This window comes from Rattus norvegicus, chromosome 1 (genome assembly GCF_036323735.1).
Source record: "Rattus norvegicus strain BN/NHsdMcwi chromosome 1, GRCr8, whole genome shotgun sequence".
NCBI classification, from domain to species: Eukaryota; Metazoa; Chordata; class Mammalia; order Rodentia; family Muridae; genus Rattus; species Rattus norvegicus.
Window position 1 is genome coordinate 168,824,102 of NC_086019.1, and position 20,331 is coordinate 168,844,432.

A 20,331-nucleotide genomic window follows, 5' to 3' on the forward strand; every position below is an offset into this window, starting at 1 on the left:
CATTCAATGCTGTATCAAAATTATATCGTCATCTCCATTACATCAATTTCTAACGTCTTTTCTCTGATTGCTTCTGTATGTGCATGAGAAAAATCACGTTAATAGTTAACTAGGTTCCTAGTAAATGCAATAAGTAAATGAGTATTCTTATCAATATCCCTGAGTGTATGTGTTTTTAAGGTAAGGCGACATCATCTATATTGCAATAATTTGTTAATGTCATTATCACAACTACCATAATCTTATAAGACCCTTATCTATCCATAACGCTTTTGCAGTAAGCAGGGATATTCTGCATTGTATTAAATTCTAAAAGAGTACAGGAAGAGGAAATGGGCTAATCTTCTTTGGCCTAAATTAGTATTTTCTGCTAACAATGAAATTCAGATAGATCATGTAAATTTCCCAAACATCAATATATTCTCAGCAAAAGAGGAAATTGTCCTCCATACAGGACCATCTGCAATATCTAGCAATATTAATGAAATGCTTACTGAAATAGATTGTCAAAAGGATTCCAATATTCCCAATACTACCTTGAAAAATAAGGTGTTTGATTCACAGTTAAATGACATTTTTGGTCATAGTAAGTTTTTCTCTTTTCCAGTTTTCTTTGGACAAGGTACAAATTAACTTACTTTCATTAACATATGAGAAAATTCTGGAACAAACTCTCCGAATTGCTTCTGGCTAGTTACCTTTCTGAAAAAACAACCTCATTACTCTCTCTCGAATTTGTTTGGTCCTTACCCCATAAATCAGAGGATTAAGGGCTGGTGGAACAACCACATAGAGATTGGCCAAGAAAATGTGGATATACTGGGGCACATTGTGGCCAAAACGATGTGTCAAGAAGGAGAAAAATGCTGGAGTAAAAAAGGTTAAGATAACCCCGATATGAGAGCCACAGGTATTGAGAGCCTTGAGTCTGGCCTCCCGGGAAGGCAGGCAAAACACTGCATAGAGGATCCTGACATAGGAGAGAATAATGAGAACCACGTCCAGGAGCAAGAGAGCAATGTTGCTAAGTCCAAACATGATATTGACTCTGATGCTGGCACATGCTAGACGGGCAATGCCCATGTGCTCACAATAAGTGTGAGGGATGATGTGATGCCCACAGTAGGGTAGTCTCAGGAGGAGAAACACCAGTGGAACAACCATGTATAGGCTCCGCAGCACAGCTATACCTGCGATGACCACAATGACTTTGGTGGTGAGGATGACAGTATATTGAAGGGGCTTGCAAATGGCAATGTAGCGGTCAAAGCCCATGACCAACAATGTAATGCTTTCCATGACTGTGAAGAAGTGGATGAAGAACATCTGAGAAAGGCAACCTCCGAAAGATATTTCCCTGAGATCGAACCAGAAGATGCCCAGCATTTTCGGGATGGTGGCTGTGGTCAGACCCAGGTCAATTGAATCCAACATGGCGAGGAAGTAGTACATGGGCTCATGAAGACTGTGTTCAGTTTGGATCACAAATAAAATAGCAGCATTCCCCAGTATTGCAATGAGATAGAGAAAACAAAAGGGAAATCCAATCCAGACGTGTGCATCTTCTAACCCTGGGATGCCCAGCAGGAGGAATGAAGAAGGGTGGGCTTGTGTGTCATTAGACAGTGACATTCTCTCTGTCATAGACAGATGCTGTGCTTAATACAAATAGGTTTTAATGTATCAATAGTATGCTTATTTATTTGTCTACTTAGCCTTTAATCTTCATTACTGTTAACATAAATATAACCTTTAAATCTGCTGTTCATATTTGTAGAATAAGTAAAACACTCTCTTCATTTTATGTTTACGTTTCTGAATTCCACATGGCATCAGCTATAGCGCCACCATTACTGCACTGAACACATGTAAGAACAATGACTGATACGACGCAGAGGCAAGAAGAAATGCAGACTGCAGAGTGGCCAGAAATACATGGAGAGGATAGATTCCAGGGTTGGTATGCAAGGTAGTGTTACATATGCTTTTGCTTACTATGCATAAGAATTACTCAGGAACCTTGACCTGCACCTTTCCCTATTTGGGAAGCTGATACCCCCAAATATTCTATATGCAATGTTGTTTGTGTGTGGTGTTATGTACAGAGTTAGTCTGGTTCTGAGATCAGGATAAACTTACCTTCCCTTTCTGTTTCATAAAAAAAAAAAGTTGTGTCATGTAGAAATTCTCTATATTTTCATATTTAAATGAAGAGATAAAGCTGTAGGTGTTCTTATTTTTATGGTAGGAAATAAATCATTCATGTGAGTTATAACTCTACTAAAAAGTCTCACCAGGTTTGGAAAGTAAAGACAATGAAAGGGAAAAATTACTTGAGAAAGATCATTTTGCTCATTTTTTAACTATGATACAGACATGAATCAAAAGACTGTCTTAATATAGACCAAACTTTCATTTCATCAATAAATAAATAATGCATCCTGTAAAGCAAATCTCCCCAGCTGTGGACCAGCTATTGGAAGAGAGAGCTATACAATTTCCCAGTATACTTCAACTCATGTTCATGGACGATAAATACTCAAGCTATTTCTGTTTAGTTCCTTCTCTGAATCTATCTCAGTACCATCTACAATAAATGTTGCTATTATAGTAAATTCTGAACAAGTAGTAAATTAAATTTCTGAAGAAAACAAGCATAAAGCTCATTGCTGTACTTATTTACAAACAACTGTTGTAGTAATAATATGGAGGTAATTGACCATTATGTATAATTGTACACAAAGAATATATTTGCATTTAACAAGGCTTAACTCTTGAATGAATTCAAGGTGTCTACCAGATATGTTTATGAATGTAACATGACTTGGAATCTTTTTATGTGGGTGGGTATGGGAAATCATGGAGGAATGGAAAAAAGGAAAAAATGTGATCAAATATATTATATAAAAAGTTTTAAATAAATTAAGAAATAAAGTTCTATCTTTGGGCTTACAAAAATCTTTGAGAATACCAGTGTCTCTTACTTTAAACATATGATGTTGCCCATATATTCCTAGATGTATCCATTTAAGTGTTATAAAACACTGCAAATATGAAAAATAATTTGATAATTTTAGAAGTTGCTTGAGGAACACTAGTATGTACATGGGTGTATGTATATGTGGACATGTGTGTTTCTCCTATGATACTGATTTTAAGGAAAGTAAAACTAAAATTCTTAAATTTATTACATGAACCTATGCCATATACAGTTACAGTTCTATTTTTCATTTGCTGAGAGCATGAACAGTATTATAGTTGGGGAAACATTTTGACAATTCATTCTACCACGTGTTTACAAGGATTCTACAAGTACTGGTGTCAACAGGACAATCTGAAGACAAATTTAGATAATACTGACTGTACACTTCCTCCAGACATACATTTTTATGGCAAGAAAAGTAAAACTCCAAATGGGGCATTTTAAACTTGTTCTGAAAATAGTATGATAGGTTATGCACAGAATGCAGTGTCACACAGAAGAGCTTAAGACAAAATGCAAGAAGGAGACTGGAATTTTGGGGGAGGGAATGATTGCCAATGGATACACAAATATATACAAATGTACATGAAGGTAGGCATGAAAGTGTGTGCATATGCATATAGAAGCCTCAGATGGCTTTCATGGGTACCACCTAAACCACTTACTATATTTTACCTTTTATTTATTTTTTATTTTAGTACAAATTTTCTAATTAAACTAGAGCTCACCTCGTAAACTCAGCTGATTGGCCAACAAAATCCCTGGATCTGCCTTTCTCCACCTCCCCAGCCCTGCTATTACAGCTGTGTGCCTAGAAAACACCCAGCTATTTAAGTTGGCTGGAGAGGATCAAATTCAGTTCTTCATACTTAGAAGGTAAGCTCTGCCAAATAAGCTATCTACTCTGAGGTATTCCCCACCCAAAAGCACTCCAGATAAAGAGGGTTAGAGAAAAAGTAAGATCAAAGTGGGGAAAATGGAAGCACACCCACTAATCAATAAGAAAAAGCAATCTATTGCTCTTTCACTGACCTCAGGAAGACTCAGTAGGCTGATGAATTTTATGTGACTGATGTCCAGGGCAATGACAGGTGCTTCATAGAACAGAAACTAATAACAACATTGAGGCTACCAACCACAGAAACTTTTGCCTGTGGATCTCTCAGGAGAACATCATGTTCTCACAGAACAATGTCCAGTCAGAAGCACAGAGAAGCACATGAGCTTACTTTTCTGCACCTAATTCTGCGACCCCATGTCCAACTGTGTACTATAGAATCTGTGCCCTCTCACAGTTTTCTCTCTGTATTCTTGGTCCTATTTCATAACTGTCTATTCTAAACAGCCATTATCCAGGATGCACTTAGACATAAATTCACTAATTCAAAAACATGTTTGGATCCCCTTGATGCCTCTTGAAAACAGAGAAGTGCAATCTGTCTCTTCTTGCAGTTCAGATTGCAAGGATGGGTTACACAGGCTCAGAAAAAACAGCTAAATAAAAATCAGACAGTGGTGCAAAGCCATCTTCAGTTGTTTCTTTTAGTTTTACATGTGAAAATTTATAGGATCATAGCAAAAAGCATATGCAGAAAAGGAATAGCCTTGGAGGTTGCATGAGTATGTATTTTTTTCTAGATCTGGTACTTGCACATTCACAATCCCTCCATCTCCTCATTTTGTCTGGGCAGGTGCCTTTTCTCCATCTCCCTTAATATTTTTTCTTAGTCTAAACACAATATGACTTACCTTGTTTTCTAAATCCTTGTGAAATGTTAGTCAGGATAATCCTGTGGCAAACTATTTGATTGCTGAATGGAAGAAAACTATATGTTTCTCTGGACCCAATTCCCTGAAGAATGTACCCACAATATCATGGGAACTTTCATAGAGCACAATGTGTGGCCTCAGGAGAGTTCTTTCTCTCAGTCACTCTTGGCACACACTGTATACAAAGGCAAAGGCGTATTGCTGCTCTCTGCTTCTTTTTAATAATCAGTAACTCTATTGCACTGATACAATGTGCTTGACTTAGGATTTCAGAACTTTTAAACTCCTAGAACATTTCTGGGATTCTTGCTGCTATCTTCCTGTTCACCCTCAGTTTCTGCCCTTCACAGAGCCCCTTTTATTCTTTCTGTGGTTTGTTTTGCTTATTGATAGACTAATTATTTTTCCAAATTTGTGTTTCTGACTTATCTCAATATATTGCACCAATGACAGACATCTGCATACTAGACAGTGAAGAAGTGTTTGTTCTCTAAAAACGCTCTGATGTACCAACAGTTGTTTCAAGAAACACATAAACATACACATATGCCTTTATGTGTGTGCCTGACATAAACACAGATGTAAAGAAAAGCTGTAGTGAGTAAAAGTGCCATGTAAGATGATTGTAAACAAGCAAAAATAAGTACAACAAATTAAAAGCGAAGTCATAGTAAAGGAAAGTAGAAATTAGTGAATTATAACACAAACATGATTGCCCAATATAGCAAATTAAGGGGAGGCTCTGAAAGATAACAAAATTGAACTCTTTGCCAGAGAAATCCTTTAAAAATGATGGAAGAAATAAACATAATCAAATATTGCAAATGATAGTAAAGATTGATGGCTCTAAAATTTTTTGGTCAGGCTTAATAAATTATAATGCCAATGATTCTATGTATTTATATTATGCCATATTTTGATGTCTATGTATATTTTAAGTAAATAATTATAGTCAAGGTACTTAACAAGTCAATTACCTTAGATTTGTCAATATGAGAGTAGTAAGATCTACTCTCTACAGGTTAAACGCATCACTCTTTATAATCATCGCTCTATTCAAATGATCTCCAAAACATCTCCATTCCCTGTGACCAAAGCTTTACATCTTTGTCTTCATTTCACAAACCTTGCTCACATGCTGGCCTCTTGTAATTAGCATTATATTGTTTCCAGATAGGAATTACATAGTTTTTAAGCACATAGTTGAATCCTTTTAATGAGTGTCTGTGCTTGGCTCATTCTACTAAAGATAGCTTCTTTCAGTCCATCTATGTCCCCACATGTGACAGAATATGCTCTTGGAGAGTTGGCAATGCTCCAATGGAAGGCCATAGGCCCATGAATATGTAGTTATCATCAACTGCTCTTGAGTTTGGGGTAAGGAAGGGGATGGATGTGGAGGAGTCAGGAGAGGTGAATGTGATCAAAATGCATTTTTTAACATCTCAAAGAACTAATAGAAAATTTAAAAAAGGAAGTTTTTATACTTGTTGGTATAAAAAATATCTGCCTTTGAGAAATACCCAAATGTCCTTTACATAATTTTCATCTTATATCTTAGCATTCTCTTACCATTTTTAGATATTAACCTTTATGATTTATGTGGTAGTACCCCAGATTACTCTTCTCACAAAGCCTTTTGTCTCTTTTTTGCTTTCTTGCCTGTGCTTCTGGAGAGACAATTACAAAAATCTCACTGCCAAAACCAGTGCCAATAATCTTTGTTTAAGGTGGATGGATTGCTGGGCAGTTGCAGCTCTTAGAGCGTACTTGTGTTTGCTTCCAAGTAACTACATGGCATCTCACAGCCACCCTAACTCCAGCTCTGACACACATACAAATTATATCTGGACAATCCTCAGCAAGTTCATTAACACAAAAATGGGTACTATTAAAAATCCCAAGATAAGGATCCAAGTAGGCCAACTTAGAGAGGGCCAGAAAGATGCTCACAAACAGCATCTTTACTACAACAACACAAACATAAAATAAATGTGGGCATCTCAGCTATGATGGACCACAGCATACATCATTCCCATGCTCTGCTGGAGTATTTGCTGTAAAAAATGATATGGTAAAAGGAGCACACTGACCATATGTCTAAGGCACATCTTACTAATCTAGTCAACTAATACAATCATACATTGGACAAAAGACAACATTATTCACAATACTGAAGCTATGTTGACTAAGTGCCCATAATCCTCTGAATACTGGAGTGTTATTTGGCCATGAGAATACAGTCACAGTATTTCCTGGAAAGTGTACGCAACTTGAGGTCATCAATTTATATGAAACAATCCAGACCCAGAAAGACTAAAGTAGCATTTCCCTATCTGTTGTGAATTCAAGACTATATATATATATATATATATATATATATATATATATATATATATATATATATGTAGTGTGTATGTGTGTGTGTGTGTGTGTGTGTGAGAGAGAGAGAGAGAGAGAGAGAGAGAGAATCATGAATCATGAAGGTCTATAGGAAATAGACTAGTAGGAGTGGGCTAAGAAGTAGAAAGAATGATGAAGCTATAAAAGATGAGTCCAGTACATGTTTTGTGTTAAATACATGATACACTTTAAAGAGATTTTATGAAAGCCAATAAATATTGAAAATAAAGGTACATCAAGAAAGATCAAATGAAAAAAATTGTAGTACTCAACAGAATAATGATGATATAAAAAAAGACATACAAATAAATAGAACTTATAATGGAACAGGCTAGGTAACATGGTTCCATTATATGAGCTATCAGCTAATTAATAAAATTTATAAAGACAGAAAACAAAGTAATGTTTCCTAGAAACTGGATGGAAGGAGAGATGATGACTAGGATGATTCTTAATGAATCAGTGTCTGCTTTTGAATAGGTGAAAAAAAGTTGGAGCAAAATAGAAGTGATAATAACACAGCATTGTGACCATACAATGGGCTACTGAACTGGAGCTATAAAATGGTAAGTTTTATGGTGTATGTGTTTTATAAGGATGAAAATACTACTGTGTTTATAAATTCTCAGTAGAGTCCAAAGTGGGTAAAGCACACACTACACAGGCTGGAGGACAGGGGACTGGGAAAGAAGAGAGAAAACAAAAGACAAAATGGGACTTCCCTAAATGATGTATGAAATAACAAAAAATAAAGTTGTTCACTGAGTGAGCATAGAATGACTCTTCACCTGGTGGAATTACAAAAGGGAATTACTGTTCACTTCATTAGAAAGATGCTGGCATCTAGAGACATTATTACTAACCACCTGCCCCAGAACTTAAGTATACACACACAAGCATACACACACACGAACACACACACACACACACACACACACACACACACATTGTTAATATCTCCCCAGGTATATTAAAGGCTTTTTTAACCCATGTATCTGTACTTTAAAACTAAATACACAACTGTAGCATGGCTCACTGAAAAAGAAAGGAATCTTGGTAAGTCTTTGCAACATATGATTAGAATTGAGAATTGAACTAAGATTTAGGATATAAATGAAACTTTCAAAGAATAAAAGTATAATTAGAAAAGAATACAGAACCAAAGAAAAATTTACTCATGGGTGAACATACATAAGGCTTATACTAGAGTAGTGAACACAATGTAATGGATTAATAGTGTAGATGAAGATTAAGGGAGAAGACATTGGGAGGCATTAGAAAGACATTGTCTTATCATTCAGATATAGAGGCCATTGTGCATTTATCTATATGAAACAGAAACTCAGGACATGATATAACTTGCCTATGTTTAATCAGCTGAGAGTAGAATCAGGATCTGATTCTGCTTCATAGTCTAATATCACTACACATCCTGTAATTTTATTTAGTTTCCCAATATCTTCTGTTGTCTTGGTGACATAATAAGTGATACATTGAGAAAGGAGCCACAATAGTTAAAGGACAGAGCAGTACATTTTAGCTCTTTACATGTAAAGGGATTTCACAATACTTTGACATGAAAAGAGAAACAAAATATGTATTAGCTATTTGCCCTCTCTTCATTCTTCATATTTCACAGGGATTAAGCTCAATTTAAAGCTCGTTGTAGGAGCTTACAGTTAAGTACAAGATGAGAAGATGAGACATGAGGTAAAAAATACAGATACAACCACAGGAACACATGCTCTGGGAACTAAGTTTGCAAGTCTATAATAAAGAACCTCAGTTTGTACAGAGTGCAGTTCTTCATTACTCTGGACTTCAAGGAGGTAATCTTCATGTATTTGTAGAAAGTTAGAATTGAAAATAACATGTCATTCTATAGAGTACAGCCAGGCCACAGCATCAAAATGCATTGTAGGAACTCTTCAAATAATTAATAAAATATATGTACATAAAGAAAATTGTGCAATATCTGTGTGGAGAATATTTTGAACAAGTGGCACCAGTCAACATGGAGAGTAGCAAATATAATGCCACACTGGCCATGGAGTAAGCAAGCAGTCATGTTGATAGAAAGAGACCACAATAAAAATGCCTGAGTAAACTTCCTTAGATGGTAATATGTCTCCATGCAACTTTCATACAAAGTCAGGATAGTGCACCCTAGCTCCATGAGAAGATAGGGGATACCTCACATTGTACACCTTACAGGCTTTCCTAAGCATGTCGTTCTGTGTCTAATTGTAATCTGCACCTTTTCCCTGTATGGAACTGTATGCAAGAATCTAATAGCTTTGAGTGACTTTTATGAGTCCATCAAGTGCATTCTTGAGCTGAAGATAGTTTGGGAGAGTTGAGGCTGAAGAAATTAGAACTGAAGGTGGACATGAGATCTGTGACCCAAAACTCTGCCCTCTAGCTTCATGATTTGATGCTTTGTATTTTAAACTAAAAGTCAGCAGGTTCTTATAAAGAAGCTTTATAAGGGGAAGATGTTTTATGGGCCTCCATTTCCTTTGCCGACCCATCTTAAATTCTTATCCAAAGCTACTTTGCTTTTAAATACCCAAATCCAATGAGAAATGGGGGGGGGGGTTGCTTGTGAACTCTCAATTTGGCACCACTGTTTTTTCCTACTCTTTAATTCATTCATTTTGGAGCACTAAACACTGTTATACTTATCATTGTCTTATTTTTTAAAGAAACTCAAAATATAGTAATCTAAGTCATGCAGATTTCTTTTTCTTTGAGGAAATTGTGTATAATCTTTTCTTCTTCACACCCATTTCTTCCCCTTCCTCTTTGTACTGCTTCTATTAAAACATTTACAAAGACAGACTTAGACTATGTAACATCTTTAATTTCAAATATTTAGAAATCTTAACCCCTCTGTTTATTGGCATGAGAAATAGTGGGAAGTGGCTTAACTTACTAAAACACTTCTCCATGAAACCAGCTGCAGGAGAATGCCTGTCAGCTAATTCTAACTATATGATACAACATAGGTAATAATGACAGATGCAATGATTTTCAGTTGTAGATATCAAACTAATGATATCTATTGTTCTTATGATACTTATCAGTTTTGTTATCTCCTCCTCATATATATATAGCTCTTGAAATAGACATAACATCCCTCCTTACTCTCAACACTAATTTTAAGAGCAGCACAGCTCACATCTGACCGCTCAGCTTCTCACACTTTTTGTGTAGGTGAACAGTGTTATAGGATTATTTACTCAGAGCTGAAGAAAAGAGAAAGAGTCAAAGGCGTTGGGGAAAATGCATTTTTAATAACAACACTTTGCTTGAAAATTCTTTAAATGTTTATAGATCGCAATTAAGCCTGGAAGAACTGCCCCATAGAGAAGCTGGCAACTGCCTTTAAACCATGCCCAGCATCAACCTGCAACAAAATGTCCTCAGCAATGTCACTGAGGCCCACCCTCTTTCTTTCCTGTTGTTGGGGATTCCAGGGCTGGAAGCTACACAGTTCTGGCTGGGTTTTCCCTTCAGTGTCGTGTATCTGATCGCTCTTGTTGGAAACATCATCATTTTGTTTGTTATATGGACTGACAGGACCCTTCACCAACCCATGTTCTACTTTCTGGCCATGCTGTCTGTGGTTGACTTAAGTCTCTCTACTGCTACCATCCCCAAGATGTTGAGCATCTTCTGGTTTAGGCTCCAGGAGCTGTGCTTTGGGTGCTGTGTTGCTCAAGTCTTTTTTATCCATTTTTTCACAGTCATGGAGAGCATCGTACTCCTCGCTATGGGCTTTGATCGCTATGTGGCTATTTGCAACCCTCTCAGGTACACCACGATCCTCACCAACAGAGTCATCGGTGTGATTGCTGCGCTCGTGGTGATAAGGAGTCTCTGTATGATTGTCCCGATCATTTTTCTCCTCCTGAGGCTGCCTTACTGTGGACACAGAATCATCCCACATACCTACTGTGAGCACATGGGCGTGGCACGACTAGCCTGTGCCAGCATCAGAGCCAATGTCTACTTTGGTCTTGGGAATATTTCCATCTTGTTCCTGGATGTGCTTCTTATTATAGTTTCTTATGCTCGGATCTTATATGCTGTCTTCCATCTTCCCTCTCAAGATGCTCGCGTGAAGGCTCTTAATACGTGTAGCTCCCATATCTGTGTCATCTTAGCCTTCTTTGGCCCAGCTCTTTTCTCATTCCTTACTCATCGCTTTGGTCACAACATCCCTCAGTATATCCATATCCTCCTGGCTAACCTCTATGTAGTCATCCCTCCTGCCCTTAACCCAGTCATTTATGGAATCAGAACCAAGCAGATCCAGCAGAGAGTGAAGAGTCTTTTTGTTTAAAAAGATTGAACACAGCTGGTGCCCTTCTTACAGTGATCATATCTATAATACAGAAGGCTTTACAGATGTAAATGACATAAAATCTAAAAATTCAAAATAAAAATAATATAACAGTGAATCAGAAAACAGCACTGTTGTCTGAGGAATAAGCAATCAAAAAGCTCAGATCTTCACTCTTGCCAAGTAAGAGAGGATCTTTCTACCTTCAAATTCCCGACTGTTCTACATCCAACAGAGGGAAATCACATTCCTGCCTCCTGTATGGTTATCAATGATGAAAAGTAAAGTTAGCATAAAAGAACTGAGACAGATTATTTCCATTATATAAATGGGCTTAGAAATCAGACTTGTGCAAGATACAGGCTCTCAGACCACACGGAAGCAATACTGCACAAAAGGGTGTCAAACAGGCAAATACATTCCAGGAGAGACAAAACAAGGCATAAACAGCAGTGGTGATATCAGATGAATGAGAAGCCAGCCAAGTATATCTAAGAAATAATGTCAGATAAGAAAATAGGGCAGAAAAATTATAGCTGGTATCTAAATACCAAATAATTCAGCAAATAACTCTTATGAATAATATTCATTATAGAAACTGTGAGGCATGTAAGGCAAAATTAGACATTTAATAGGTTATGACAGCTGTCAATGAAACAAATGAACAAAGAAAATGAATAACAGGGTTTTAAAAAAGCTGAACCAGAAGGAAGACAATTTACACATGTACAGCCAACCTTCTAACCTGACACCAAAAACTTCTATTCTTCAGATCTTCAAAACGCTTACAAAATCTACTATACCATGAACAAATCACAGCCTGAACACTTTCCAGTGTGATTTCTGACTATGCACACTAGCCCTCTCCGAATTTCATCCCAAACACATCAGTTCTTCTCAGATGTTTTAAAAAAATAAAAATAATATTGCCCTGAAAAATTTGATAAGAGATAATTTGTTCAATGGATGGGAGGATAAGGTCTAACAAAACTTGAATGTATAATAAAATTTAAGTATGATAATAAAATATAATAAAGTAATTAAATAAATTAGTTAATTTTAATAATATTGAACATCAGGGCCTTATGGTGTAACCCAGGCTGACTTCTTTCCCAAAACCTTTATGCATCAGACTCTCTAGTGACTGGTATGCTGCAGATAGACATATAAAATATATATAATGTATATAGTACAATATCTACATTTATATATACATTGTGTTTAATGTATATATAAACGTGTGAGTATTGTAATGTGTATGTTTATATTTTATATTATATTGTGTATATTTATAATATGTATAATGTGCACACATATCCTGATCTTTGGCTGTGTTAAAGGTATGTTGTATCTTCTACTGAAACTTGGCAGAATATGTCATTTAACAGCAAGTTTTAAGAAAGAGTAATTTAATTTGCTGAAAGAAGAACTTACTATTAGAGCTATCAAGTTCTAGGTCTCTTGCTGGTAATATTTCTTTCACAGAGATGTTAAACAGACAACTTGCAGTGGTAATAGAAGTAGATTTGGGTAAGGCCATGTAAGTAATGAGGGCACAATAATGTGAACTAGGCAGTCAAGTGCAATTTAGTCATACTACAGAGAAGAAGAAAGCATGTTTGTGTTCCGAGTATTGAACTCGATGACTTTCACCAGAGAAATGTGTAAAACTTTTTAGCAGGTATTCATAAATTTCAAAAAATAAAAGAGACAATAGCAGAAATAATTTTGTAGATAAATCATAAAGTATTGCAGTATGAAAAAATATAAGAAACAGCCAAAGTAGGTAAGCTATACAACCTGATCTTCACAACTTGCAGTAAAATATGCAAATAACAAGTTGCTAGAAAGATCTTAATAAAATATTGTTCAAGCAAAAATAAAGTCAAACTTGATTTTGAAAGTTGCCATAGCTTTCACCTTACCCAGTTGTATAACACTCCTAATTATTTTCAATAACTTAATATATAAATATTTTCAAATTATGTCATTAGTGCAGCAAACTTCAGGGATAAGAATAAACATTAATAGAAGTAATGAACATGGTAATTAGCAGACACTGAAGTTTGTGTCACCAATTTGATTGTACATATATTATCTGCTTCAATATTCTTTACCTTGAAACTGTCACTGTATGCACTTGATGACTGAATACTTGAGACAAAAATGTCCCTAAAATTCAACTTCATGATTTTATTTTAGGACTAGGATTTTCTTCTGATCCCCTTTTAAAAATACATTGAAATGTAGAGTAAATTAGAAATAAAGTATTTCAAGTATACATTATCACAAGAAAACTCATAACGATCCAAAATGAGTTTCACATATGTAAGTGATAAGTTTTACTCATCTTCATTTCCATAACCCTCTTTCATGACACCTGCCTCTTCTACTGAAACCTTTATTCATCTGAAGCAATCCCCCTCCAATTTCCAGTTCTTTGTGGGGGAAGCATTTGTGTGCACATTTATGCCTGTGCAAGTATATGTGGTGTGTGTGTGTGTGTGTGTGTGTGTGTGTGTGCGTGTGTGTGTGTGTGTGACTTGTTGAGTTAATTAAGATGCTCACATGAGCATATATGGGGAATAAACCTCCTAAATATGCATTATTTTCACATATCCCATTAACTTATTTCTCTATAAATCATTGTGCGTGTCTCCTTGCCATCATTTACCCATTTCTTCTTATCAAATTAGAACATATATATGTATTTCCAGAAAAATATGTCCATTATGGAGGAAAAGTCAGGGATACAGGAGCTGGAAGCTGGTTGGCCATATTGTCTCAGTAGTCAGGAGGAAGAGAGCAAACAGAAATAGGCTTTAACTATAAAATTCAAGGCCTGCACTCTATGGCTTACTTCCTCCAGAAAGGCTCTACCTTCTGAAGCCTCTACAACCTTTCTGAACAGTATCATCAGTTAAGTGTCAAGAGTTCAGATACATATTGCACCGACATCACAACCGAAAAAGACCAGGTAAACTTTTTGTTTTTTTAATTAATATATAGAATTAAGGGTACCAAATACTCACAAAATACATGTAGTTTTATGTATGTGTGCGTGTCTAAGTATATATATATATATATATATATATATATATATATATATATATGTATATATATATATACATATATATATATACATGTATCTACGTGCGTGTGTGTGTGTGTGTGTGTCTGGCTGCCTGGATATATATATATATATGTGTCTATATCCAGGTTTAAATAAATAAGGATCATCTTTCTTTCCTAATTATTAATTATATAAGGTTCAGAGATGACCCAGTGGAGATACTGGGTTTCCTGCCATGCTCTTTCCTCCTTTATTGCTTCTCTGCCAAAAGTGGCATCACCTATCACCACAGTGAGATTTGCAGTATTAGTGTGAAGCCATCATGTCTCTGAGCAGCTAGCCTCCTGGGACATGTTCAGGGGAGAGTGCTCCCTGGTGATGGACAGACAACTGATCATTGCTACCCAGAGACAGAAAAAAGATCTACCCTCAGAGATGTGGGAATTTTCTGTGCTGTATCTATGTCCTCATTGGGAGGAGGTACTCCCCAGAGAACTAGAGGGCTTCTTTTAACTCCCTGGCTCTGGTTCTTAGAACTTGGTCCCATACAGGTTGCAGTCTGTGGCATCCAGTTCTTCACAAATGACTACTCAGATGTTGGTCAGAGGTAAGTTAGTAAGTTCCAGTAATGCTGATATAAGGTCTCCAAACATTAACTGAGCTCAAGCAAGTCAGCCAGGGACTCTGTTGATAGATATCAAGGGGCAGAGTGGGGGTGTGTCAGTATGGCAATAACTCAGATTCATCGCTCAAAATCAGACACCAATATCCACAGTGACAAGAAAACAAAGCAGTTTCAGTATAGGCAGGAGTTTGTCTGGAGGCAGGAGCATATAAATAAAAAAAATAGTATATTGTATACATTAGAGAAATATTCATGGCAAGAAATCAGCTGGCATAGTTGGCAACTTTTCCTTCTTATACATTTCCATCTGTCATTTTAGATGAGGCCAAATAACCGATTAGTCGTGGTGGCAGGAGAAAGTAATTTGATGGCCAAAATAGGGGGCTAAGCAATTTTAGTGGTGAATTCACTTACTTTAAAATGTATCAACTTAGTTTAAAAGTTTAATGAAACTACAATACTCCAGAGGTGGTATTTTAAAATGTACAATTCATATAATAAGAAGTACAGTGTGAAGTTTAAAAAGAAATTTCCTTAAATCTCATCTAGATCTCTTTTCCCCCCCAAAAAACCTAATATGTTATTTTTTTCTGTGAAAAGTAAAATTAAAAGAACTTGGCCCATTATATGCTGAGGTAATGGCTAGGAATGAATAGAGAGAGATCTAATAAGGGTCAGTGGGTGTAAATCTACTGATATTGAGTTTGATATTATCAAAACCAAAGGAAGGCAAAAGCTAGGACAATTCAATGCAGGAGGGAGCAAATCACAAAATAGCTAGAAATCATAAAATAGTTAGAAATAATTCCATAGTACATTAATAAAGGAAATCAGATACAATATGGGCACATGTCAATCTAAATGAGATATATCATCATGTTTCCAAAGCGATTTTAAAGATGATATTACAGCCACCAAATTAGAATGCATTGTACTTAAAGGAACCTCAAGACAACACAACTCACAGCACTGCTGTGACACATCACTGTCTGGACCCAACCAGCCCAGTCAATGTGGAGCTACTACCTGTGACACAGAGTCTAGCACAAAACTCACCCTCTCTGGTTAATATTCAAGTAATAGGCTAATTTGCTCATAAACATTACCACATCATGTTACAAGTGATGACTAAGAACAGAAAACAAGGCATAAGATGAATTCAGTTTTTGAAGTCAGCTAGCCAGTAACTAAACATCACTATATACTGTATCTGAAAAACTAGACAGAGCAGTAACACAATGGAAACCGGTACCTGTTCATCATACTGCTCCTTCTTTAAAAGACCATGAATCATAAAATGTCTAAAATAAATTTGTGAGTATCTAGTACTCTTTTGTAATGATTGTAATATTAAAGCAAGATTTTACATTTCTAAGAGGGAGCATTGCTTTATAAGATTGTATAATAGTCTCCAGTTGTCTCTAAATTCCTTAATTTCATTCCATAGTTTAATTCCAAACCACTATCTACCTAGCTTCTCCCCTTTTTACTCCAATCCCACATACAATTTCTCTTCTGCTTTGCAAGAAATTCCTCTCAATGACTTGCATCATCACACACACATGGGAATGGAAAAATGGAGGGAGACACTCCATACTGGTTATGTATGTTACCTTCTGATTAGCTAGTATAATTATCAGTAAATAGTTGCTATATTAATGTATAAAATCCTTCCTTAAAGACTGAAGAGATGAGAGATGGAAGTACATGTTTATTGAGAATTTGAAAGTTTTTAAACGGTTTTCTATAAATATGAGACAAATTTTTAAAGTTAAAATATCTTCTATTCCCTCTGTAGGTCGATATAGCAGTATTATGGAATTAAGGAATGGGTTCTCTGCTTCTGAAAGAATTACACAACATACTACAAAAGAAGCTAGGGTCTCTCAGTGGAAGCCAGAAAACTGCAAGAAATACCTCTGTGATCAGTTTACACTGACATGCTTCATTCCAACAAGACACAGTTCCACCCTTCCTCCTTCCTCCTGATAGGGATCCCAGGGCTGGAAGATTTGCACCTTTGGATCGGCTTTCCCTTCTTTGCAGCGTATCTGATAGCCGTCTTGGGGAACACCATCATCTTATTTGTGATCCAAACTGAACACAGCCTCCACCAACCTATGTTCTACTTTCTGGCCATGTTGGCATGCACCGATTTGGGTTTATCCACAGCCACCATCCCCAAGATGCTGGGCATTTTCTGGTTCAATCTCGGGGAGATTACATTTGGAGCCTGCATCACTCAGATGTATACCATCCACCTATGCACCGGCCTGGAATCTGTGGTGCTGACAGTTATGGCCATAGATCGTTATATTGCTATATGTAACCCACTGAGGTACAGCATGATCCTCACCAACAAGGTGATAGCTATTCTGGGTGTAGTCATCATAGTCAGGACTTTGGTGTTTGCCACTCCATTTATATTTCTCATCTTTAGGTTGCCTTTCTGTGGTGTCCGAATTGTCCCACATACCTACTGTGAACACATGGGTTTGGCAAAGCTAGCTTGTGCTAATATCAGGGTCAATGTTATCTATGGATTGGTTGCTTTCTCAGTGGGATACATTGATCTATCTGTGATTGGATTTTCCTACATCCGGATTCTCCAAGCAGTCTTCCGCCTTCCATCCTGGGATGCTCGGCTTAAGGCACTTAGCACATGTGGCTCCCATGTGAGTGTCATGTTGGCCTTTTACCTGCCAGCTCTCTTCTCATTCATGACACACCGCTTTGGCCACAACATCCCTCACTATATCCACATACTTCTAGCCAATCTGTATGTGGTCGTTCCTCCTGCCCTGAACCCTGTTATCTATGGAGTCAGGACAAAACAGATAAGGGAGAGAGTAGTAAGAATGCTTAACCCTAAGATGCACTGAAATTTAGTTCCAAGATCTTCCATAAGAGTCCAATAAGAAAATAATGATGTCTAGTCAGATGTAAACATTAGAAACACATTCTGTTAAATTTCCATGAGAGAGCACGTGAACAATAAAATCTGGGAAACCAAATTGCTTACTTCCCCTCATTATTGCCATAAAAGCCAATCCCATTACACGACCCTCCAAGGTTTATAAGTTAGTACACACCATCAAAAGATGTTACATAAAGATTCCAAACTCTTGTCTCTATTCCAACCTATAAGAGGTACAGCAAAACCCTTTTTAAGCACATGACAGCATAAAATTACTAAAGGGAGAAAAGAGGATTGGAAAAAGTCAGTGCCCATTAACTACCTTGAGTAGCATCCTCCCACAAAAAGATTCTATCCAGTCACATGTCAAAGCCAAAGTTATAGTGATAAAAATGTCATAGAATATTACCTAAACCAAGAATACCGTGGTAAAAGAGGAACTAAATGTCATAAAACACATATTCATTTAACCTCAAGTCTGGCCTTTTCTGGAAGTTTGAGCTGAAAACTACAATAACAGTTTTTGAAAGTAGGTGTACTTGAAATCCAAGTTGCAGACCAGTCTGGGTTACTTGAAATCCAAGTTGCAGACCAGTCTGGGTTACATAATGAGCTCCTGGCTCATAGAAAAAAAATAAGAGAAAGAAAGAAGGAAGGAAGGAAGGAAGGAAGGAAGGAAGGAAGGAAGGAAGAAAGAAAGAAAGAAAGAAAGAAAGAAAGAAAGAAAGAAAGAAAGAAAGAAGGAAGGAAAGAAAGAAAGAAAACTACAAACAAAACCTAGAAAAACTTCAATATTCCTGCCCACAAAATGTTTAAAAAAACAACAAAAAATTAATTTGATGCTGTGAACTCAAAAACACCATGAAAATGTTTGAATTCTATTGAACTTTAAAACATTGGGAATCTTGCATACTTAACATAATATCTACCTTTCTTGGTGTATGTAGATTTATCTTTTTAATCATAATTTTTGATTATTCTTTGAAAAATTTTAAGCATATGTACAATGTACCTAATCATCCTTTACCCTTGCCCTCTAACATGTCTCCTTTCCAACTTCATTTTCCTCCCATTCTTTTTCAAACTTAACCCACTAAGTCCAATTAATACTTCCCATATTGATGATAAGGTGTCATCTTCTAGGATGTGGGCAATCTACCAATGGCTTCACCCCAAATAAAAGTGACTTTCCCTTCCCAAGCAATTAGGAATTGGCAATAGCACTTCAGATAGAGGTACGACTTCTGTAGCTCCTCTGATATCCTTGTTGGGTTGTTTTTTTTTTAATGGCTTGATCTGTCACATTCTCTCTGTCTTGTAAAACCATTAGATTACCTAACCCTCAAGAGACTTGAGGCCTCAGAGAATTGGGAGGTGTGGGAGTGGGCATCCTCTTAGAGGGGACGAAGAATGGGATAAAGAACTATGGGAGGACTGACTGGATGCTGGTAATAACTGGATTCTAAAAAAGTGAAATTAAAAATAACCTTATATTACATTCCAAAAGTTAGCAACCAAGGTCTATTGCCTTTTGTTGATCATTTCCTCCTCCTAATGCTAACAAGATTCAATTTTCAAAGTATTGAAGTCCAGCAATCAAAAGCCCCCTTTGGCTCATCTAAGTAACTTGCCCAATCAAAATTAAACACTTCATCCTAACATAGGGTTTACTAGTTTAACTTTATAAACTGTCATTTTCCTATGTGCCACATCTGTCTTATCCTTACACAGAGGCAAACTTTTGTCTTGCCAGGACAAATACGCTGCTCCTTTGTTCCCTTCCCTTCTCTCTCATCCTATTTTTTGTTACTTATTCTCTGCCTTCTGTCCCCCTGGAGAAAATAAATATTTGCACTAAGAACGTGGAGTTGGGGTTCCTGAGCCAATACTCTTCCTTTCAATACTAAGTACTTACAATCACTAATTTTTCAGTACTTTGAATAGTTATGGGTCTCTGCCTTAAACATTACCCATTGAAAATAAAAACTTCTACCAAATTAGCTTCACCCCCAGACCAGTAGATCATTAGCTTAGGAGAAATTTAAAACAGATTAAGAAAAGCAAATTTCACCTGTTTTATTTCATATTTCATTTGAAGTTTAGATTTATATATGGATAAATATATGACCTAAAAGTCTGTAGCTGGCTATAAGATGGGAGTAATATGTAATGAGGGGGGAATAAGATAGAGCAATGAATAGATATGTCAAAA

General features: G+C 36.5%; 3 protein-coding genes across 3 annotated transcripts; 2 read left to right on the forward strand and 1 right to left on the reverse strand.

Annotated features, from left to right (window-relative positions):
- Positions 1-690: 690 nt before the first annotated feature.
- Positions 691-1,644, reverse strand: Or52e8b (olfactory receptor family 52 subfamily E member 8B). The gene has a single exon (NM_001000182.1). It carries the CDS (start codon positions 1,642-1,644, stop codon positions 691-693), a length of 954 nt encoding a protein of 317 aa, NP_001000182.1.
- Positions 1,645-10,550: 8,906 nt separating this feature from the next.
- On the forward strand, positions 10,551-11,504 carry Or52e7 (olfactory receptor family 52 subfamily E member 7). Its single transcript, NM_001000183.1, has one exon. The coding sequence runs from the start codon at positions 10,551-10,553 to the stop codon at positions 11,502-11,504; it is 954 nt and encodes a 317-aa protein (NP_001000183.1).
- A 5,638-nt stretch (positions 11,505-17,142) lies between these two features.
- Or52e5 (olfactory receptor family 52 subfamily E member 5) lies at positions 17,143-18,084 on the forward strand. The gene has a single exon (NM_001001031.1). It carries the CDS (start codon positions 17,143-17,145, stop codon positions 18,082-18,084), a length of 942 nt encoding a protein of 313 aa, NP_001001031.1.
- The last annotated feature ends 2,247 nt before the right edge of the window (positions 18,085-20,331 follow it).